Raw genomic sequence first — 22,616 nt, 5'->3', positions numbered from 1 at the left:
AAGGGGTGAAAATATGATAGTTGTATACGGTATCACATAGAATATCAGTTTTTACAGAATTTTAATAGAATATGTGGCCATTCTTAAATATATCATATGAATTAGTTATTAGAGAGCATTACATGGTACTTGGGTTCATAATGCGAAGCATTGGCCAGACATGAGATTAAATTAGGATTTCATAATACAAAGCATTGGTTCATGAGTTAAGGTAAAAAGCATAAAAACCACTCACTCTTGCATAAGCTACATGAAACAGCTACATATGCCAGCTAGACATACATTTATTGCAGCTAGAGTGTATTGTAATTTCTCTCATAATTCACCTATAGTTTCTGTAGACAGGGGTGTACATGCAGCTCTCAGCATACTTCACAAGATTCTGAGGACGAGGTAGACGTGTAGCTAAGCCTACAATGAGAGTAAAAACAATTGTTGATTTTAAAATGAAAAACAGTTATAACATTATTTATATTTTATATGAATGAGAGAGTTATGACAATGAGCTCAAACCTAGTTCATATGCCTTGGCAGCAACATTTGCAGCAATGTTAGCTGAAATTTTTCTGATGTCAGAGAATGGTGGATAAATCAAGCCTTTGTTGTAGTTCTCTTCTGTCACTAGTTTAGCCAAGGCTTCCGCTATACATTGCATGAGAATAATGTTAAGCATTCCTTTTGTGAATTTTTATACAATGTTCCAAAGCATTATTTAGGTCTTAGCATTGCAAATCACTAGTAAATACTTGTTAAGAAGTCATCAACAAATCAAAGAAGATATATGGTGAAATACTATATCCAACAATCAAAGAAGCTTGAAACAAAGAGCATAGAAAGAACTGCAAAACATTGAGTTTGTAGAATGTTCCATGCAATAAATTTGTGATCCACTTACAGGCTGCTAGTAGCATATCATCGTGTACTCGGATTGCTCCTGAGATTACCAAACCCAAACCAAAGCCAGGGAAAATGTAAGCATTGTTGGCCTGAATTGACAAAGGCAAGACTTAGATATGATATCATGTTGTATAGACATATAAAATAGAGCTAATTGTTAATATGAAGAGGATTGCAAAACCTGGCCAGAATAGTAAACTTTGCCCTTGTACTCAATAGGATCAAATGGACTCCCACTAGCAAAAATCGCACGACCCTATGTTTTGAAAACAAAAAGGTTATGGAAGTTTTTATTGTACAAGAAATAGAAGCATTCATCATTTGCATCTATTCAAAGAACTTGAACAAATGTGGGTATGTCTTATTTTACCTCACTCCACTGGTAAGCCTCTTCAGCTGTGCACTCAGATTGTGAAGTTGGGTTGGAGAGAGCCATAATGAGAGGTTTCTGCAGGCCAGACACAACAGAGATACAGTTCCTATGTAAGATTGTGTATCTAGAGAAGAAAAAAACTCATGCAAAAGAAGAGCTAAGTGTTTACATCATTGATAGAAGCCAAAGCCGCAACTACTTCCTTTGTAAATGTTTTTCCCACTCCTGATGATCCAATCAAAATTGTAGGCTTGATTACCTGATGATGTAATCTAATTAAGGATAGAGACACATCAAAGGACAACCTACTACAAGTCATAAACAGACATATTTTGACACCTTAACAGCATCTAAGAGATTGTCAACAGGTTCATGCTCGTGAGCCCAAGGCTTCTTGAAGTGTTGAAGTGAAGTCTTTCTTGAACTAACTATCAAACCCTGCAGGAGGAAAAAGCAATACTTTGGAGAAACTTGAACAATTAAAATAAAATATAGCATAAATTAGACTAAACCATAAAAATTAAAAAGTACTTAATTTTCATGAAAACCTATCATCATGCTTTCTACTACCTTCGAGTCTACAAGCCATATCTTCTTGCGAGTCTCCTCGATAGGTGTCTTTGTCTGCACCACCAATTATAGGAATAAATAGAAGAACATGAGCTCAAGAAATCATCATGACTACTATAAAATAAACAAATAACTTATTCACCTGTTTTGACATCTCAAGAGCTATTAGTTCTGCTATTCCAGTTCCAGCCTAAAAACATGACAAGAAATGTGTTAGATAGACTAATTTGCCAACAACAAAACAAAAGATGATGTGTGTGATTCTGCATCCATAAACCATAAAACAAAGAAGTAAAAAAAAGAGTATTTAAAAGTTCCAAAACTATGTACTACTCATTCTATTCCTTTGGTTTCTTCCTTTTGCTTGAGCAGCATGGAAAGAAGCATAGATATCAAGACGCAAATGATGAGAAAATACCTCTCCAGCACCAAGGAACAAGAATGTGTGATCAGCCAAAGTACCACCAATGAGCTTCAAGGCTGCCACAACCCCAGCAAGAACAACAGATGCAGTCCCCTGATATAATAAGGCATTAAAAATTAGAACATTAATGCACATAACAATCTTCAAAATATAGATGTTAGCCTTTCTGTAACCTAGTACCTGAATATCATCATTGAAAACAAGATGAGTTGTCCCATATTTTGCAAGCAACTCAAAAGCATTGTGGTTTGCAAAATCTTCAAACTGCCAAAAAATAATTTTAAATAGTCAGATACTAAAGTTGAACACAGTTCACATTTCAAAAACTTTAAGCACATAATGAATTTGTAACCTGTACAAGAACTTTTTCTCCATAGTTTTGCTTGACAGCAGTCATGAACTCATGCAGAAGTTCAGAATATTCCTAAGAGGAAAGCAGAAACCAAATTGCATTGAGATTAATGCAAGTTAAAATGATGCAGATAAAGATAGTATATTAAGATAAAACAACTTGGCACAAATGTTATTAGGTTAGTTATACCAACCTGCCCAGTTGCCCTATTTTGTCTAAGTCCAATGTAAAACTCATCATTCAGTAATTTCTCATTGTTTGTTCCCACATCAATCGTAATAGGCAAACACTAGCCACAAAACAAAGAAAGAAAACATCAGAAAATGACTCACATGAGTGAACTTTATTACTCACTTAACGAGGTTCACAATGTTCCCAGCAGAGAAAGGAGACATATAATGATCTAATAATGAGAACAAAAGGAAACAAGTAAAGTGCATACTGCTGATGGCCGAACTCCTCCTAGCGCTGTGTACAAAGCCAATTTACCAACAGGAATTCCCATTCCCTAAAACACACCCAACATCATTATGTGAAGATTAATCCATCCACCCACTTTTACCATATATATATATATCTTGATATCTTGAATCATAGTTCATCATATCAAGGAGATTGATTTCCAAAAGGAAATATTCAAGTAAAATACCTGACATCCAAGATCCCCAAGTCCCAAAATCCGTTCACCATCGGTTACAACAATAACTTGAATACTCCTCTCAGGCCAGTTTTTCAACACCTCAAGTATCTTCCCCCTAAAAAAATACCAACAGCTAAATGACCCTGCATTAAATGTAGTCCAGTGGCATACAATCACATGAATAAAGAAATTTATACTTCTCTTTCAAACTTATGTAAAGACCCTGAGGACGCTTGAAGATGCTCCCATATTTTTGGCAAGCCTCACCAACAGTAGGAGTATACACAACTGGGAGAAGTTCCTCAACATTATCAATGAGAAGTTTGTAAAATAGTCTTTCATTCCTCTCCTGTGGACCAGCATAACATGCTGTTTCACTTTTCAATTTTCAGAACTAGAGGAACAACATATTGGCACCAACAACATTTGGTTCTTTTTTTGTGAAGATAAATAAGTAAAGAGTTCAAGGCATTATCATAAAAGGCGAAAAAAGATCATGATTGAAAGAAAGAGCATTTAGTATCAAATATTTGAATGATATGCCACTTCCATATTCATCACATATTGGAGGAGAAAACCTTATAAGTAATGACATCATGAACAAATGGGACAGACTTAACCAGAAACATTCTCATACAGTGTAATGGAACTAATACTAAGATGAGTTGAAAATGCCTGCCTGAAGTTCCATCATAGCCATGTACTTTTGCAAGGGAACCTCATATTGTCGAATATTGTTGATCTGCTTCTTCTCCTGTGAACAGTTGAAAGAAGAAATCAAAACAAGAGGAAAGGGCCTAAAGTGTAAAAAAAATGGAAAAAAAAAAAAATAGTCAACTAATAAATAATTGATAATAATCGTAGTTCATCCATCATTGAATGCAAACCTGAAGTTCCTGGGAGGTAACTGTAGGAGGTAGGAGTCCACGCAAATAGTGTGCATCCCTCTCTTTCTCAGTGAAAGCAAGCCCTTTATTGTACTGTGGATCTCTAAGCAAAGAGTAGCCACTGCACCACAAAACCTTATACAATCTCAAACAACAATTTCATCTGACACAACACAATCGAGGAACTTGAAATAACACTTCTAACTAACAATCCAAGTCATTCACTCCATTAAAACACACACACCCCCATAAAAGTTAAAAATGATCAGATTTGATCATTGTTGTGTTTGAAAGTTTTTAAAAGGTCAGAATATAATTGAACTCCACAAATTCAATTTATGCTAATTAACCACCCTCGTGTATACAAAATAAGGGGGGGAAATCTTATAGTCTAGACTAACTTATAACTAATTAAAGCCACGAAGCTCAAAAAACTGAGAAAAGTATGTGAAATATGAAACATTATTTGTAGTGATCAAAGTGACCTGGCAACTGAGTAACTCCATGGGGTGACAAGTTGGTCTTCAGTGGCACGATCCTCACCATAGACATCTTCAACACCACCACTTACAGTGGATCTTGGGCTGAGATCAAGTACTGATTCACCATCTCTCAAGGCCTTAAGTGTGCTCTCCATTCTCAACAGTACTATTTATGATATTTTTCTCCCTATGTGAAGTGCCAAAGACAATGCCAATGCTCCACAACACCACACCACTGCTTTTATTTATTGACATGAATTATGGGCAATAAAATAAATAAAGTCAAAGGAAGAAAATTAAGCAAGTGGTTGTGTCGTTATCTATTAGGATAAAGAAAAGAATACTAATAGTGTATTTGTAGTACTTCTACTTCATTTCATGAATAAAGTAACGATCCTTTCATTGCTTTTGTGTTATTAGATACATAAGTGGATCACTAGATTGTCGTTATGTATAGTAGATGTGTTATTTCACAGGAATAGTTCCTCATGAAAACACTATGAAATTAACCGGATTAATCAAGTTTCTAAGGTTTAGGATATTTATTCGATTAGTCATTTCATAATTTGAAATGTCAGAGTAAAAATATAATTACACCTAAAAACTTCTTAAAGATTAGCACTTCTCTAATATTGATATTAGAAATTATATTTTATTCCTTGGATAATATAGAATTACAGGATAAGTATGGATGTGAAGGAAAATAAATTGCAACCTCTAGAACACGTGTTTCCCAAAGACGATGTCTTATTCAACAAAAGGAAAGGGAAAATACAAAAAGGGTTTCAGTGGTGTCTGCTCACAATAAATGGGAATATTTTCCAAGTACCAAAGGATATTCACCAATCATTGCGCAATTAAATGAAATAAAAACAGAATAATTAGAGTGAAAAATTGGTGAATATTTTTTAATATTTTATAATAAAAATAAAATATTTTTATTATTTGAGAAATGTATGAAATAATTAAAAAATATATATATATAATATTTAGTTATTTTTATTTTATTTTATCTTATCTCTTTAATTGATAAAATAAAAATATTAGGACTTTTATATTATTACAGTTAATATCATTTCTGCCTATATGTTTATTTATTTTTTCAAATCTAAACATAATTTTAGTTTAATGCCTTTCATTTTTAACTTAAAGAGACTGACTCTGAAAAAAACTATTTCAAGGTAACCCAAAGATGATAGACGAATACAACAATTAGAAAAATGATGGATTTTTATGTTAAATAAAAAGAAAAATGTATATGGATTGAAGGACTTAACTGTCAATTATATAAAAATAGCATGCTTTTATAATAATTAATCAGTCAGTATGATCAAAATATGAAGTTATTTTCAGTTAAATTACTTTAATTTCCCCTCTTTTTTTCTGGCGTAAATGATTATTATTTTTATGAAATAATGACTTCTTGCTTATCTGAGTCATGAGCTTATCATAATAGGTACAAAGGATAGAAAAAACGCAATAATTAATTGTGGAGGCTGTCCCATGTATTGACTTTAAAGCAATGTCATGCGCTTTCTTTTTTTGTCGAAAAGAAAAAACCAATAATTGGAAAATTCTTGACAAAATATCATTTTGAAATAAATTAAAATCCGTGGACCAAAGCAATGTCTTTTTAAAAGTTATTACAAAATATCTACATTGTGTCAATACATAAAAAATAAAGTTAAATGTAAAAAGGAAAATGTCAAGAAATCGAAGAGAAAAACAGAGTATCTGTTGCTCCTCTTAAATGTTTATTTTCAAAGTGATTTATATTTATAATATTATTTTTTCATAACTATATTAATAATAAAAATATTTTACATAAAAATGTTTTAAAATAAAATGTGAATTTATACTTGGGTTTGGGTTTGCCTAGGGGTGTTTGGGTAACGTGAGGATCTTTTCTCATGACAGAGTGCAACAGCACTCTGTCAAATAACAATATTAGAATATCACACCTATTATTAGATAAGTTTAATGAGTCTAATTAAACAGGTAAAAAAGTAACTGGAATTAAAGTAGAAGTTAAGGGATAAAAATTAGACAACGGTGAAGACCTTGAAATGAATTTGGCTTAATAATAAAAATGTGTGAAAGAGTGTACAAAAGAACGTCAACATTATTTATTGTGCCATCTGATATAACCTGATAACGATCTAGTGATACAACCTTTTAAGCTGTTAACGCCTTATTGGTCTTTGAATCATTAATTCAATCTAAGTTGTAGCCTACATATATTCGCTTTGTGCTGCATTTTAATTAGGTAGGTGAATATGCATTTCCAGCAACCCTTGTCAATCATAGACCAAAAATTCTTGTTAGGACAGTAAATGTACACAAATCAGATCTTAACATATATAAATCTAGATCTATAGGAGAAGGGGATTACACAAATTTCAAACAACTATGTCAATTAGTCAAATCACAACATGTTCATTATTCAATGAACTCTAATCATCAGTAAAGAGTGTGTTAAAAGATCATGTTGCTAGCACTCCTCATTCAGACCAAAGCTTCTCCAAAATGAGAGCAGAATGCCTCCAATATCTACTGATATTACATTTCATTCAATACATAATTCACTGGAAAGAGAGATATTCATAACATCCAAACGCAGTTTAAAAACAGAATAAAAAAGCAGTTTATGTCACCACCTAAAAGATGAGCTCTGGAGGATTGGAGGAAAATGCGGATATAGATAATCAACACTAAGCATAAGAAATAGGCATCATTTAACAATGTGCTAATTAATGTCCTCTTTCAAATCCAATGCGAGTCCTACCAGAACCTCCCTCATAACCATCACGCGTTGAAGATCCACCACTTGCTCTCATAGTTCCTCCACCACCTACTTTCTCCATGGCCTTCTTACCCTTCTTTACCTCTGTCAAGAACTGATCCAGACCAAATGGATCAGCTTCTTCATTCTCGAACTCAACAGGCCTATCCCTTGGACCTGTCCTTTCAGAAGTCCCTGCAAATCCTTTGTCAGGCTTAAATCGATCAGTCTTCATAATCTTCTCCAACTGCTCATCAGCACCACCATAAGCCTCATTATCAACATCCTTCTTCGGCCTATAAAGGGTTGAAAGCGTTGGCTGTGCAGTAAACAACCCTCGATCATACACATTGTACTGATCATCAGTGGCAAACCCAGAAGAAATTCCTTTCTCCTGGTTGAATAGCCTCTCATCATACATGACCTCTGTCCCTTGCTTAGTAGAAGCCAAACCAAGTGCAACTTTCTCACTAATATCGCGATCCCTATCTCTTGTAATCTTGCTCTTCTTTCCCATTGCAGCATCCTTAGCCTCCAATCTCCTCTCCCTCTCCCTCTCCCTACGCCTCTCTTCGCGAATTTTCTCTCGCTGCAGCCTCTCCTCCCTCTCTTCTCTCGTCTCCTTCGGAAAATTCTTCTCCTTTTCCCGCGGATACTCATAATCAACCCTTATATCAGTATCATCCATGCTGCCCCTTTCAGAAACAGGAACAGCAGCCGGAGGGGCGACGCCAATTCTCTCTGACCGTGCTTTCTGAGCCAATGCCCTCAGTTCCTGCTCCTTCCTCTCCTTCTCCTTCAGAAGCATCTCCTTCTGAACCTTAGACCTCATAGCCACAGCCTCTCTAGCCTTCTGCTCGGCAACATACAGCGCCTCTGAAAGCTTGGCAAAATTATCATTGATCTGAACCTCCTGAAGGCCTCTCCCATCGGCGGCGAGACGCTTATCAAGCGGAATGGTGTAACCCTTCGGATTCTTCCAATTCGAAATGCAAGGAGGAATTTTCCAATCCTGCTGATCCTTCACGGTAACCGGCCTCGGCGGAGAATGCATTACCGGCACCGGAGGGGATCCAGAAGCCTTAGGAACACGCTTGTGCTTGAATTTCGGAGGCTCAAGTGGATCCACTGGCATCTCAACCATCCTAATAACCCTCTCTTTCGCACCGGAATTGAACGCCGCCGATTGCTGCGAAGGCTTGTACTTAATATACTTCGTATCAGAGTTCTGAGTGGGAACGTTTTTCGGCTGCGCCGCGCTCAGTCTGACGTTAACGATCTTCTCCAAAGCCGCTTTCGTATCCTGCATCGTTTCTTCAACCTCCTTCTGCATCTCTTCGTCATCGGACACGTCAGCAAGGTCTTCGTCGTCGTTTTTGAGAATCTTAGGTATGAGATCCTTCTGCTGCGTGTAGACGATTTTCTTGGCGTTCTCGTTCTGCCTCACGATGGCGTCGTAAGCGACGTTGCCGTGAGCGTCAACGGTGACGGGGAGGATCTTGGAGACAGGTTTGGAGGCCTTGTCTCTTCCCATGTCGAGAGGATACTGAGCGACGTGGATCTCCGGGAAGGCTCCACCATCGCCGAAATCCTCGATCTTACGAGGGACGAAACCGGCACGCTTGAGGTAGGGGGGAACGGGCTTGAGTTTGATGGAAGCGGTTTTTTCCTCGTCGGAAGAGGAGAATCGCTGCTTGAACCATGGGTCGTTGGTGTGATCGTAGTAAGTGGTTGAGGAGGATTTCGCTGGAGGTAGAAGCTCTTTGAGAGCCGCCATGGTTTCTGTGAGAAAACGAAAATTGCGAAGCAAATAATAGGAAAACGAAGACCTAATTATGGATTAAAAATCCTAATTGGAAGAACAGATGAAGATTGAAGAAGCTTTGTTGTTGAATTTGAAAAGGAGAAAGCCCTAACTAGAAGTAGAACTACGAACCTGCAAGAATAGCGACGGCGATGTTTAATATCGATGTATCTGTTATCCTTCTTCGGTATAATTTTAATGCCACGATCGGATCCTCCCTTGGGCCAGAGAGTTCTTATCTATGGGCTTTATTTTCAAGTTCAAACTCCAATCCACCTTCATAAAATTAAGGTTATGATATTTTTTTTATTTTAAATTATATTTACTGTATATCAAAATAATAAATTTTATATATTATTTTCTCTACCAATTTAAATTTCCTACAAGATAAAATTTATAATAAAGATAAATATTTTTTTTGAATTTCAAATTTCAGTACTTACTCTTAAATCAAAATAATTTTTAAGAGTTAATTTTTATATTCACGTTACATTTTTCATTTTCGGTATCTTATTTTATTTTTAAATTATATTTTTTATTCGTTTCAACTATTACTACTGAATCTTAATTTGAATTTAGAATGTATTTAGAAGTTTGAATTATTCACGTTACATTCTTCATTTTCGGTATCTTATTTTATTTTTAAATTATATTTTTTATTCGTTCCAACTTTTACTAATGAATCTTAATTTGAATTTGGAATGTATTTAGAAGTTTGAATCTTAGCATACCACACCAAATTGAAGGGATCTGATTATTTTATAAACTATGTTTTGAAAATTATTATTGTCTTAATCAACCTTAATTTTAATGTTTGTAAAACTATAAACTTGACATATTATATCAAATTAACAGATATAAAAAGAACGAGCTTAAATCAAACAATTTATTTCTATAAATTTTTTCTCAATACAATGTATAATGAAGTATATTTTATTAGATAGCATTTTTTTTTATTTTAAACGATTAAAACAAATACAGTTAATGTCGTTTCCATTCTATATCATTTATTGTTATTAACTCAGCATAAATTTAATACTTGCTGCCTTATTTTCTCAAACTATAAAAAATATGACAACTGCTCATGTTATGACAACTTTTTTATTCGAAGGCTAATAGTTAATTATATGAAAAAAATGCTGTTATAAGAAATAATTAGTTACTTTGATCAAACAGGTGTATATCAAATATGTTATTTAGTCAAATAATTATTTGCCCTTCTGTGGTATAACGGATTTTTATTTACAGATAATCATTTATTACTGACTCGACTACAATGAATAGAAAGGTATATAGTATACTTCACAAAGCTTCATAGACGAAAAATATTGACAGTTTACTAGTAATATTTGTTGCTATGATTAGTAATTAGTAAAAATATTCAGCCGATGGGTTAACAACGTATTTCAAGAACCAAAAATCTCGCGCAATACAGATAGAGCACTGTTCAAAGCCTTTTCATTTTGTTTTATGGTATAAAGACTTGTTAGTGCTGAACCTGCAACCGTCCATGCAAAGGAACATTTACTGACTGAATTCGTTTGAATGGCGTAGTTATAAGTAACGTGATACACAGCCAAAGCCTCGTTATAAATATCCCTAATATTCTTCGGACTATCCTCCATATTAGCAGCACCATACAATTTCTGCAAGAGAGATTCCAATCAGCACCTCAGAATGAGAGAACTTCTAGGGAGTTAATGAATGAAAGTAAAGAATGGGGAAATAAAGAAAAAGTGAATATTTACCTCCTTATAAATTCTAATGACTTCAGCCGCCTCATCATTGGCTCTAGAATTGTCCTTTAAGGCATTAGTCATATCCTTCCTATATTCCTCATATAGCGTTTCCCACTTTTGCATACAGCTTGAAGGTACTTCAATATCAAAACAAGAGAGTTTTCTAATTTCTGATAGCATGGACCAAAAAAAAAGTGAAAATCCATTAAGCTGAAAGGTGAGTTGATAAAATTAAGCATAAATGTTATGGAGATATCTGGCATCACATTATACAATTTTGCAGAAATAAATTAGCTTCTCTAAAGTGAACAAATGTGTAAAGCAGAAAAGTAAAAGTGCATCTGTCGTTAAATTTGAATTGAAGTATCTCATAATCTTAACTAACTTAAAATTAACAGTAGATACATTCTTACTTTAAATAAATAAGTGAATTTGTTGTGTCCTCACCTTTCATGGATATGTCTTTAGTTTGCCATCTGCTAACCTCATCATATATTAAACCTAAGATAGAGGTTGAAGTGAATGATCTATCCTTTTCCATATAGTGCGGGAACATTTCTACGGCCAAATCTTTTGGAACTTGGATCTGTTGTTGAAGAATTATCAATAGAACTCAGTAAAACTATTACATGAAATCAAATATTTGTGAAAAATTACAAAGCTAAAACTGAATTCATGTGGCCTAACAATCATCCATCTCACAGCAATCATTAAGGATAGCAGAGAATTGATTATCATCAAATCCTTAAGAATTGTTTACAAACTAATAACAAGTAGCGAGCACATGCAAACAATACTTGTAGTTTTTTTATGACATAGTAAATATGCACACTGGTACACAAAATTGTGTACTAGTAAGATTTGTGCTCAATGTAGACAGAGGGCATTACGGCAGTTGTGAATTAATCAACGAATTATAATATTGCTTACCATCAAAGATATAAGATATCTTGTGACAGAAATATTAACACAGTTAAAAGCATTTTCTATGATAAAGCATAGGTCAAGGTTCATCATGTTTTTGAACATTTCAACTTTATGATCATTGTTTGCATATAGCTGTCATTACCTACATCCCAAAATGCAAATATCTGTAAAATCCTAGCACAAGTCCACACTAGTCACTCTTTTTGCTCCAAGGGCACGGAATCATCAAGTATGGCAACAACTTGAGCACAAAAGCAGTACAATAATAGCGATATATGTAGATTTCGTTAAAAAAAACATGTCTAGTAATACGGGGACATCAGCCCAACTGCTTATTATAACATTAGTATAACGAGGATAAAGTATTCTTTATAGGTAGAGTATAAAGCAACCAAAGATTTATACAAAACTAACCTTTCTTCCACCTTTCTTGGGAGCATCCAATGCCACATAGTATATATCAATCAACTTAAGTATATTCTCCTTCACATGCTCCTTCTCATTTTCTTTGGAGCAATCATTTCTTAACGTCAAAAGACGGTCCATGAGTGCCACACAGCTATCAGCTGCCACACCCATTGTGCTACTGTAAAAGAGAACTAGTTTTCACATATAGATCATAGAATTGAAACTGAAAAAAAAATCTTCTTTACCAACTAGATATCCTGGACAAAGTTCATGTATCAAATGTCTACGCTACAAATCACTACTATAACTGCACAACAGAAACTATTAAGAAGGCAATGTGGTGTATCATTGAAATGTTTAAGACTCAGCATCTACATACTCTAATGCATTAAAAGGTTTTCAGGCTACATTCAAAAGAAATGGCATATCTAGAATATATGACATATACAGGCCTAATTATGTCTGCACAAATCTGTTTTTACTTCAGGAAAGCAAGATGTTAATACTATGTACATAGTCACATGCACACCTTGGTTGAAACCGAGTTTCTAGATATAGTCTAAAAAGTTCTTCCTCAAGTTCCTCAGCCGAAAATGCACTTGGCTTTCTAACATTAGAATCCAATCTGACAGAAGACCGTTCGATCCAAGGGTCACTCTTTCTGAAATATTGTAATAGCTGAAACAATTAAAACATGACATGTCAATATAAAGGAAACTTTAAATTAATATCAGCTTCCTCAGCAAACACACAAAGACAACATAATAATATAAAGGGATATCAACTTTTAACATGATGAAGATCCTGAGCTTCAGTTTTGAGAAAGATAGGCAGAACCGAATAAGCTATATTAAAATCTCTGTTACTCAAATTGATTATACTGGACTAATGTAGTCTTTTGTCTGACTTCTAGGGTCGACAGCCCATCCCATCATATAATTCAACAATTTTCGAAGCCATTCCTTTTAAACTAATCCAAACCTAATCACCATGACCCCTAATATTCCAACTCTACCAAAATGGTAAGAAATACAATATTGGATAATGTAAAGCCAACTAATGGAAAAATCAGTTCAAGGAATTTTCAGCCGGTGAAAAAGCAACCCATGTTTGAGTCTCATTGCTTTTCTGCTACCTGGTTATCAATATTTTGAATAGCCTTCAACAAACTAATCATTCAACATGGGCCAATCCATAAGGCAAACAAGACACAAACCAACACATCAGGCAATATGAGAGGCACTAGTCACATGAAAATGATTTGATTTCAGTAACACTCCTTTAATATGTGCTACAGAACTTTCCCGCAGAAAAAATACACCTTAAAAATGAAATTTCTTGAGTACCTTTCATCTCATCCAATTGTAAAAATAAATACAGAAAAATTAAGGTTTGAAATAAAATTCAAAATTTAAAAATATATTGAGAAGTAACTACTCTGGTTCCCTCTTTAACTAACTACAATCTGCCCATGGCATGTTATTAATTGTCTTTCAGTTTCATACACCCAATGTGTATTTAGGTCCGACCCAACTGCATTTCTCAAAATCACTCTGAAATCTTTAATCAGATTAAAATACAGATACAAACTCTCTAAATTGAAATCTATTTTTGAGGTGGTGAATATTCCATATTAACCAGATTAGGTTTTATCTCCATAACCTATAAATTATACATCTAGAAAGAATAGTTAGGGAGGCAAGAGAAAACTGTTCACTAAGATGATACCATATTCTGTATATAAATGGAAATGAGAAAACTATAAACATATCTAAGGGCAGTGAATAAAAAATACTGTTATCGAGATTGTAAAACATCACTCAGAATGAACTTAACCGGCTAATAGCACCAATATTGTTTGCTAAGAAATATTTATTAACTGATAAAAATTTAAGTAACGAGCAAAAACCCCATACATTCAATTCAAATTTATTATAAGCCTTACAAACAATTTTGTATCAAGTTTGCAAAGGGAAAAAGGGAAAGGGTAACAATTAGCATTTAGTATAAACAAAAACACAAAAAAAAATTACAATTCCTTTAATATGATTAGATATTGTAAGAAAATGAAGAAGGCTTTCAAACTAAAATTGAATTTGAAACCTCAGGATGCTTTGAAACCCAGTACATGTCACCATCAAAATCACCTCCAGCTATCTCATCTGCCACAGAGCGAGGCCCAACACATGGGAAAAAAATTGCATATTTGCTGTGTCCAACAAAGGATTCTAACCCCTCCACAGATCTGGCATGCATTACATGAATATCACCAAAATGTAGACCTGGATTTCGATAAACCAGTACATCTCCAGTAATCTGGCCATTTTCACTACAAAAAAAGGAATGAAACAGTCAGCACGGACATGATTATATTAAACTGCAAACATCAGTCCCATGCACACATTTGAATATGATCATTTTATTTTATATTTGTTTATCAATATTGTAAACCATTTAGATGATTAGCTGCACCTTCCCTCTTCCGTAAGCTAAAGGTAGAATTGCACTTATGGCATTAACATCACAAAAACAACAAAAGGTAGATATGACTAGCAAAGAATATATGATATTACTGTATAATTATATATACATAACTACATATATATTAAGAATCTATAGCAAAAACTAAACTTTTCTCATATGAAACATAGAAAAGAACTAGACCAATTGTACAAATTTTCATATAACAGCATCACTCAAATTACGAAACATGCAATTATCAAACAACAATCGATGCACCCAATTTTAAGTGGGAATATGAAAGAAAACAATACAGCTGCAACAGCTTATGCAGGAGATGCATGTCATCAAATATTTTAACTTCATAGGCTTTGAAGATAAACCCCCATTTAACATTTTGAGAGCCTTGGCGCAACGGTTACAGTTCCTGCCACGTACATATGAGGCCACATGTTCAAATCAAGGAAATCAGCCTTCTGCAAATGTAAGGTAAGGCTTCTTACGATAGACCATAATGGGTACAACACTTCCTAAGACCTCACCATGGCAAGAGATTTATAGCACCAAATTATCCATTGAAAGATTAACTAATTAAGGAAAATTAAGAGATTTATGCATACTGAATTGTTCTTTTTCAGGCTTCCGCAGGATCAAGAGTCCCCAATAAATAGAAACAACAGTTACAGTTCCTGCCATGTACTTAAGAGGGCCACAGGTTCAAATCATGAAAATCAGCCTTTTGCAAATGTAAGGTAAGACTGCCTACAATAGACCATAATTGATACAACCCTTCCCTAGAACTCGCCATGGCAAGAGCTTTATAGCACCAAGTTGTCCTTTGAAAGGTTAATTTATTAGGAAAATTAAGAGATTTTAAGATTTATGCTTACTGAATTATACAAACTTGATTCTTTTTCAGGCTTCCAGTGGGATCAACAGTCCCCATTAAATAGAAACAATCAGGTACATAAAGCTTCCCTCCCCTAAGTCTCTTCCTTTCTGCCTTCGCAAGTATAGAAAGACGATACTGCAAAAATGTTTCATCTAGAGGAATGCCGCATAAAATCATTCCTGCTGCATTGTATTCATCCATCTCACCATGGTTGATAGAAGCTGCACGTAAACCAACAATTGAGAAACAGTACTGAGCAGGGGTTCCCACACATTTTAGTAGCAGAACAACTAGATTTGTATCCAAATAAAGAGCATCTTTTGAAGAAATAATACCAAAAGAAGTATTAGTGACTATAAATATGTACAAGAACTACCTCTGAGTGCAGCACGCTTTTTGGTGTAGACAAGGTCTGCATCTTCCAAATTACTCCGAAGTATACCCATGAAGAATTCATTTGGCACCCCTCCATAGCTTAGAAGTGTAATCAGTTGTCTAGATAAATATGCTCTATTTGGCTTGTTGCTGAAATATGTAGGATGCATATCAGCTGGCTTTCAAACAATGTAAAACTATCACTGAGCGAGTTGGTTAGGCAACATTGCAACACAGAATCAGCATATCATTTAAAAATAAATATATTAATGGAAGAGATAAATGCATTCCAAGAACCATAATTTTTCCTCTAGATAATAAAAACATACAATATAGGCCATTCTAAGCCATTTTATTCTTAAAAGATTCAGGTTTCAACGTAGTACACCATGTCAGTTGTGGACCACACCAAATTAACAAACTCATGCAATAGAAACCTGAATGGTGAAAGCCCAAATTGGCAAACATGTAGATGTCAAGCAACTGTATGTGCACATTTTTGTAGTGCAAATCTAATGTGATGCATCCTGATAAAGCATATCATTTGAACAAACCAGATGTTACCATATCAACAAGCTTGTGTGATAGGACACATCCTCTCAGTTCAAGCTTTTAAAGTCATAAAAAATATAATACTGACGTGTAGCCGTAATGAAGAATATCATAAATATAAACAAACTACTCCAGTCTTCAACATTCAACAAGAGTCATATTATATATATAATCCATCTTGCCAATTAATGACACTTATATCTGACAAAGCCCAAGTAATATTAATAGCAAGAACAACAAATACCAGCACTCTCAAAATGTGAAAGTTAAATACCTTGTAGTCACTACCTCCATTGAATTTATGGTTTGAATATTTGGAAGGCTTGAATCTGTCTCAACTTTAATCATTGAAGGCCGAACCTGTATTGTCCTAGGAGGGAGCTGAAAGATTAAAAAATAACAATACAGAATCACAACCAGTATAATTAAATGAGAACTAAATAAAACAAACATAACTACACAAAGCTGAACAACAAACATTAACAAAATAGTGAATATTCCCAATTATTAACTCTTGAAATGGAAAAATGTTGTAGGTGTTGCTCATGAATTGTGATAGCAAGGCACATCTCAAACTTAAAGAAAAAGTCTATCGGAGAAGAGCTATAAGACCAACTTGCACATTGTTGGATCATACAGTTCAATAAAATCTCACAAAATGGCCTCTGTGCCCACCAAGATTATATTGGCAATTTATAAATACATAGCCTGTCTTATCTGTTCTGTCATACAAGAGTACAAGATCCATTTAATCACAGAGAAGAACAGTGTAAATCTGTGGAAATCATTTGGGGTGAAAATATTGGAATCCCAGAAAGTACAAAATACTGATGATATATAAATATTTTGTTTAAGCATATCATCATGAACACTTCAAAATCACTCAACCAACACTTAGAAATTAACTAGGCAGTCTGTATTATACGCTAAAAGTATACTGAAGACAAAATCAATTAGACCAAAAGAGTCTGTAAAAAGTATACCTTTCTGTTAACCAAAAGTGTACCCTTCATTGCACTACCCATGTGAAAGAGACGACACTGAATCAGCAAAGGCTTGATAGCAGGAGTTAAGAGAATAAGTTATATTAATATCAATCCATTTTACACAGCATTGGTACACATATAAAACAAGTCAACAGGCAAAAGAAAAACAAAGTATCTACCAGCTGATGTGTGTTCAGTTTTGCTTCTATCATTGCCTTACTCATATCCTCCAGTTCAACGAGATTGCGTATTTCCTAAGTTTAAAGGCGGTCATAACACAAAATAAAAGAATGATATAATTAGATCATAAAACATATTGAAATCTATATGCCCACACAGCAAGTTAAAATTTAAGTTTTTGAGACAAATGTAACAACAATAAAGGCAGAAGCAGAATAAAAGAAAGCCTAGGCAAGAAGAACAAAAAAGATGTTTAAAATATAGACAGCATGTGTAATGAACTAGTAAAGACATAAATCAAAAATAAGTATCTAAAAGGTTTCTAAAAGAAACATTTTCTTAAATTCATTTTTTCTCCCATTGATTTAATCCATTGAAGACATTCTATTCTTTCAAAATAGTTGATTATGTGCAATCACAAATTAATACAAAGGAACATAACAAGCATTTGACCAAAACTTCTTCCTTCCATACCTCAACTTCAGACTTAAAAAACTTTTATACTAGCATGTGAGTATCACAGTTTAACTATAATTTACATCAGCTTTGAGGGGAAAAAACTGTAATTTTCCATCAATATTCCATGCTTCACACCAAACAAAATTAATTGAAAAGCAAAAGTATAATGGAATGGCAAATGAAAAAGAAAAGAGACCTGGATATATTTATTCTCTACACTTGTTCCTTTTGATACATTGTTAGGGCAGAGCAATGCCAAATCTTCTGAGATGAACCCAGTTCCATCAGTGAGGATACGTGGTTTCCCATTATCATACACAATATTGCCATTTTCATCCTAAACAGAAAAAATAATTAAAATAAAACAATTTTCTGCAACCATTACCATAAATTATAGAAGTGTCAAATGGTAGGATTGAGTAAATTTTGAACCAAATCGTAATGAATGGGTAAAAAATATAAATCATTAACTCATTTTCATACAATAAAAATCTGTTAAAAAAATTTAAATTCATCTTTAACTTATTTAATAAAAATCCATCTAACCCTTCATTAACCATTTTTAATGATAGATATCCAACCCATCCATTTAAAATTTATTATATTTTTTAAAAAATTATAAAATAAAATTTAATATTTATACACATTCAATACTGTGGAGTTGACAACACGCATGTCCAACTATTAGACTTTAGACTACTTAACCTAATGGATTACAAAATATTGTGGATAGTTCATTACCTATCCAATAATAAATGATAATCCCATCCAACCCATTTATTAAGTTTGATTTTTATCATTGTATGAGTTGTTGATTTTGTACATGAATGAATTGAAAGGTTAATAGATAAACAAATTGAATTATCAGTCCTAATAAATTATAAAACCTTTTAAGGTGACTTACAATTGACTTTACCTTGCAATATTCATCTTGAATTGTTTTGACACTTACAGTTGCCAAGTCAATGTCGAGTTTTAATGTCTTTGACAGAATGAGAGAGAACCTGAATGTCTATGATGTTAGTACCTTGCATCAAACCTATTTTGAGTAGGTGGGAGCAATAAAAAAGAAAGATAAAATTATAAAAGATAGTATTTGCATAAGTACCATACCTAGCCATATACTTGTCCAAACTAGGTAACGTGTGGACATGCATGAATAAAGATCTAGCTTCAAACATTGTCTTGTTTGACAATACGTAAGATGCACTCTCATCTACAGAACAATATGATTCTATCCTAACAAAATAACATTTCACAGATGAAGTTGTTGGGTCCTTCTTCTTCTCTTCCTTTCCACCATCTTTAAAAACTGCTCAATTGATAGAAAATTTGAGAAACATGTTATATCAATCACTAGAGATTTCTTAAACATCACACAAGATAGAATCAGAGTCATGACAATGTAATTATTTAAGAATTCTTTCTGCAGCCAATGAGCTTGAAGCTCAACTAGTCTAGTATTGGGAACAGGCGCTTTACAACTGTGTACAATGTCCTCCACTAACCTATATTCAAGTGCTTGCATCTACTTAGACAAAAAAAAAATTGGCCAAGGTTTCAAACCTTGGTCTGCATCACCTGATGCAGCCACAACTGGGGCACCTGCAATAACGGCAACTCCCCACAATCATGGAGTGCAACAACTGCATTAGCCCACAATGCATGCAACCATAACTACAAATGCAATTTAAAACCTTGGCTGACTTTGTGCATGAGAGCAGAGAAACCACCAAATGATAAACAAACTACAAGAACCAATAAAAGGATTTGAGGGAAAAGATGCAAGGATCAACATTCCAAATCCACATACTTATGTCTTTCCATATATCAACTGTAATACAAGACCATATAAACAGAAAGATAAAAGGAAGAAACGCATTTTCATATTAATTATGAACTCTTGAAGGACTGAAAGGTAGCCCAGGATTGAGAGAGGGAAGCCAGACATATTTACCATGCTACATAAATTAACTCAAAGACGTACTAATACTCTTACATAACAACCTATAACTATAATACATGCATCTTTAGAGCAAGATTTTCAAACTTTAGATAATGACAGCCTATAGGAAGCCATTTATAGAATAGTAATTTTTGTATAAAATAACCCAAGATTTGAATCATTTGATTACAAAGCTGACATTAAATTAAAGAAAATTATTGAGCAAGAAAAAATTCAGAAATTGGATGTGTGTTATGTATAGTATAAAACCACAGATAATTAGGCAATAGGCAGAGAGTAGAATGATTTATAAAACATGGGAGGAAAGAAGATATAAAGCAAATCAAGGGGTTGTAAACTTATAGTTTAGATCTGTTGCACTGAATAAATGAACATGCATATAGCCCAGACTACTTACATCTTAATTGAATGAAAAAAATGCACTGGCTTCAGGATCATAGAAACCCCGAAAAGGAAACCCAGAACAGTGAAACTAGCAAGAAATATGATTACCAAAAAAGCGATACAAACGAAGACCAACACAGATCCCTTCTTTTCCAAACTTCCCATACAGAGCATTAGCTTCTTCAGCGCTGGTCCTTACATTCCTTACACTCCTATCGTCGTCAAATTTTACAAGCAAAACATTCTCATCACCCAGACATTTTTGTAGGTGAGTTCGCATGCTTTGCAAAATAGGACCCTGAATTATAATTCAAATAAAGAGGCAATAATATAATTGGCATAGAAATAGACAATCAAATCGGTAAAAAAAATCTAAAATAATAACAATATAACAATCTGAACATTCAGTATCATGCATTGAAGCCAGGGGATAGGGAGATATCATATCCACAATCACAATTACAAATTTTTCAACACTACCACTCAAATCCAAAGGAGGAGAAAGACATACAAACCTTGAACCTTAAGTTCCCATCTGAAGAAACGTAGCAATGATATACGTGTGACTTGCCAGAATCCCAATCAACATACTGAAGAAACCAAAGTTAAAATTCGCAAGTAAGCATTAGCTAACAACACGAAGATAGCTAACACTACATGATAAATATTCAGCATCATGCACAATAATACATTTTAATTCTATTATATTTTTTAATACAACCAACGTTTTGTCTTTTAATTTAGTTTTAGTAGTAAAAATCAAGTAAGAGAAAATATTGTAACTATTTAAAACCTCAAAAAATCGAAAACTACCATAACAGTTAATCATTCAAGTTCAGAAGAATCTCAGTTTAAAAAAAAAAAAAAACAATTGAACCGGTGACCGGAACATGACGTTTACCAAACGGCGATCACTCTCACGGTTGACGCATTTTTGGCCCACAGCTTCCCACACTGTTTTCTCGAACGTAGCCATGGGCAAGTCTTTGAGGCTCCGAATATATTCAGCAGTGGTAACATTCTCAAGACACTCTCTGCAACAAAGCAAGGAAGCAAAACAGAATCTGTTAGTTTGATAGAGATGCTGAGTCAGCACGGCAACGAACGAGTTAACAGTTACCCTCCGGCGTAACTGAGGAGCAGAAAGGCCTTGCGGAACTCTAACTCTCCCAACGCGTGTAGAAGCGAGGAATGAGGAGGGCGCGTGGGGTTGGGAGGTGAGGGAGAAAGAGGAAGGGATTGTTGTTTGAGCATGTGGAGGATGAATGCGGAGAGAGTGTGTCGGATTTTGTTTTTTGAGATTTTAGATAGAATGTGAAGAGCTTGTTGCTCTCCGATGGCGGCGAGCTGGCGACGGAGTTTGGCATCCGGTGGAAGCTGATTCTGTTCCTTGCAAATGCTATCTATCAGATTCTCCACCGACGTCGGAAGAATCACGTTCTGCTGCTCCGCCATAAGAGAACGCAATTTCAAAATCGAAACGATTCAGTGAACGGTGAAGAGAGAGTGTAAATAATGGAGTCATTTCAATGATGCATTCATTTGCCGCTTCACTGCAACACACGACCCTTTACACGTCACAAGGACTCTGGTCGTACTCGTTAGGACAGCTTTACGTCGCTCGCTCTTTGCCCATTTCCAAACTCATGATTTTTTTGGACCAAACCCACTCGATTAAGATACAACCCGATTAATTTAATTTATAAATAAAATATTTTTTAATTTGTACAATATTATATATAACAATGATATATATATATATATATATATAGTCATTTTATTAAATATTATAAAATTTAATATATTAATATTATTAAATATAATATTTAATAAAATATTACTATACATAACTTTTTATTATATATGATATTGCATAAGTTTAAAAATGAATAAAATATATTAATTTTAAAAAAATCATTAATATATTAATCTTGCTCAAGTTGTGTAGGATTATTTTAAGTGACAAAATTATTCTTTTAAGTATTTAAATTAATTATAAATATTTATTATTAGAAATAATTTTATTTTAGTTAAATAAAATTATTATATTTTTATTTAAAGTATTTAATACAATTTT

General features: G+C 34.0%; 3 protein-coding genes across 10 annotated transcripts; all 3 read right to left on the bottom strand.

Annotated features, from left to right (window-relative positions):
- LOC113868149 (NADP-dependent malic enzyme-like) lies at nt 1-4,876 on the bottom strand. Of its 2 annotated transcripts, none has more exons than XM_027503717.1 (19): nt 4,629-4,876; nt 4,144-4,264; nt 3,936-4,010; nt 3,454-3,605; nt 3,266-3,371; nt 3,059-3,124; nt 2,810-2,905; nt 2,617-2,688; nt 2,445-2,528; nt 2,259-2,357; nt 1,983-2,030; nt 1,841-1,894; nt 1,610-1,708; nt 1,440-1,529; nt 1,268-1,345; nt 1,079-1,153; nt 896-986; nt 514-642; nt 1-411 (listed from the first exon to the last, which is right to left on the bottom strand). In XM_027503717.1, the coding sequence occupies exons 1-19, from the start codon at nt 4,778-4,780 to the stop codon at nt 323-325; spliced, it is 1,776 nt and encodes a 591-aa protein (XP_027359518.1). In that variant the 5' UTR covers nt 4,781-4,876; the 3' UTR covers nt 1-322. The 2 variants fall into 2 exon arrangements, with proteins under 2 accessions (XP_027359518.1, XP_027359520.1); XM_027503719.1 differs by having other exon boundaries at nt 67-411; nt 514-555.
- A 1,135-nt stretch (nt 4,877-6,011) lies between these two features.
- Nucleotides 6,012-9,426, bottom strand: LOC113867416 (SNW/SKI-interacting protein A). Of its 4 annotated transcripts, none has more exons than XM_027502728.1 (2): nt 9,344-9,426; nt 6,012-9,189 (listed from the first exon to the last, which is right to left on the bottom strand). In XM_027502728.1, the coding sequence occupies exon 2, from the start codon at nt 9,182-9,184 to the stop codon at nt 7,376-7,378; it is 1,809 nt and encodes a 602-aa protein (XP_027358529.1). In that variant the 5' UTR covers nt 9,185-9,189; nt 9,344-9,426; the 3' UTR covers nt 6,012-7,375. The 4 variants fall into 4 exon arrangements, with proteins under 4 accessions (XP_027358529.1, XP_027358530.1, XP_027358532.1 ...); XM_027502729.1 differs by having other exon boundaries at nt 6,970-9,192; nt 9,362-9,406; XM_027502731.1 differs by having other exon boundaries at nt 6,970-9,189; nt 9,337-9,380.
- Nucleotides 9,427-10,614: 1,188 nt separating this feature from the next.
- LOC113867379 (probable RNA-dependent RNA polymerase 3) lies at nt 10,615-22,161 on the bottom strand. 4 transcript variants are annotated; one of them, XM_027502666.1, is made up of 19 exons: nt 22,107-22,161; nt 21,660-21,982; nt 21,441-21,573; nt 21,055-21,129; nt 20,648-20,837; nt 19,303-19,501; nt 19,094-19,193; nt 18,386-18,526; nt 17,730-17,804; nt 17,548-17,619; nt 16,839-16,945; nt 16,014-16,162; nt 15,636-15,858; nt 14,389-14,614; nt 12,815-12,963; nt 12,292-12,463; nt 11,398-11,536; nt 10,960-11,120; nt 10,615-10,857 (listed from the first exon to the last, which is right to left on the bottom strand). In XM_027502666.1, the coding sequence occupies exons 2-19, from the start codon at nt 21,791-21,793 to the stop codon at nt 10,618-10,620; spliced, it is 2,685 nt and encodes an 894-aa protein (XP_027358467.1). In that variant the 5' UTR covers nt 21,794-21,982; nt 22,107-22,161; the 3' UTR covers nt 10,615-10,617. The 4 variants fall into 4 exon arrangements, with proteins under 4 accessions (XP_027358467.1, XP_027358464.1, XP_027358466.1 ...); XM_027502663.1 differs by lacking the exon at nt 22,107-22,161 and having other exon boundaries at nt 21,660-22,049; XM_027502665.1 differs by lacking the exon at nt 22,107-22,161 and having other exon boundaries at nt 19,106-19,193; nt 21,660-22,049.
- Between the last annotated feature and the right edge of the window lie 455 nt (nt 22,162-22,616).

The sequence above is a fragment of the Abrus precatorius genome, unplaced genomic scaffold (assembly GCF_003935025.1).
Source record: "Abrus precatorius isolate BTA unplaced genomic scaffold, Abrus_2018 Scaffold5, whole genome shotgun sequence".
Classification (NCBI taxonomy): domain Eukaryota; kingdom Viridiplantae; phylum Streptophyta; class Magnoliopsida; order Fabales; family Fabaceae; genus Abrus; species Abrus precatorius.
Note: the sequence above shows the minus strand (reverse complement) of the source record. Positions and strands in the feature narration are given on the sequence as shown.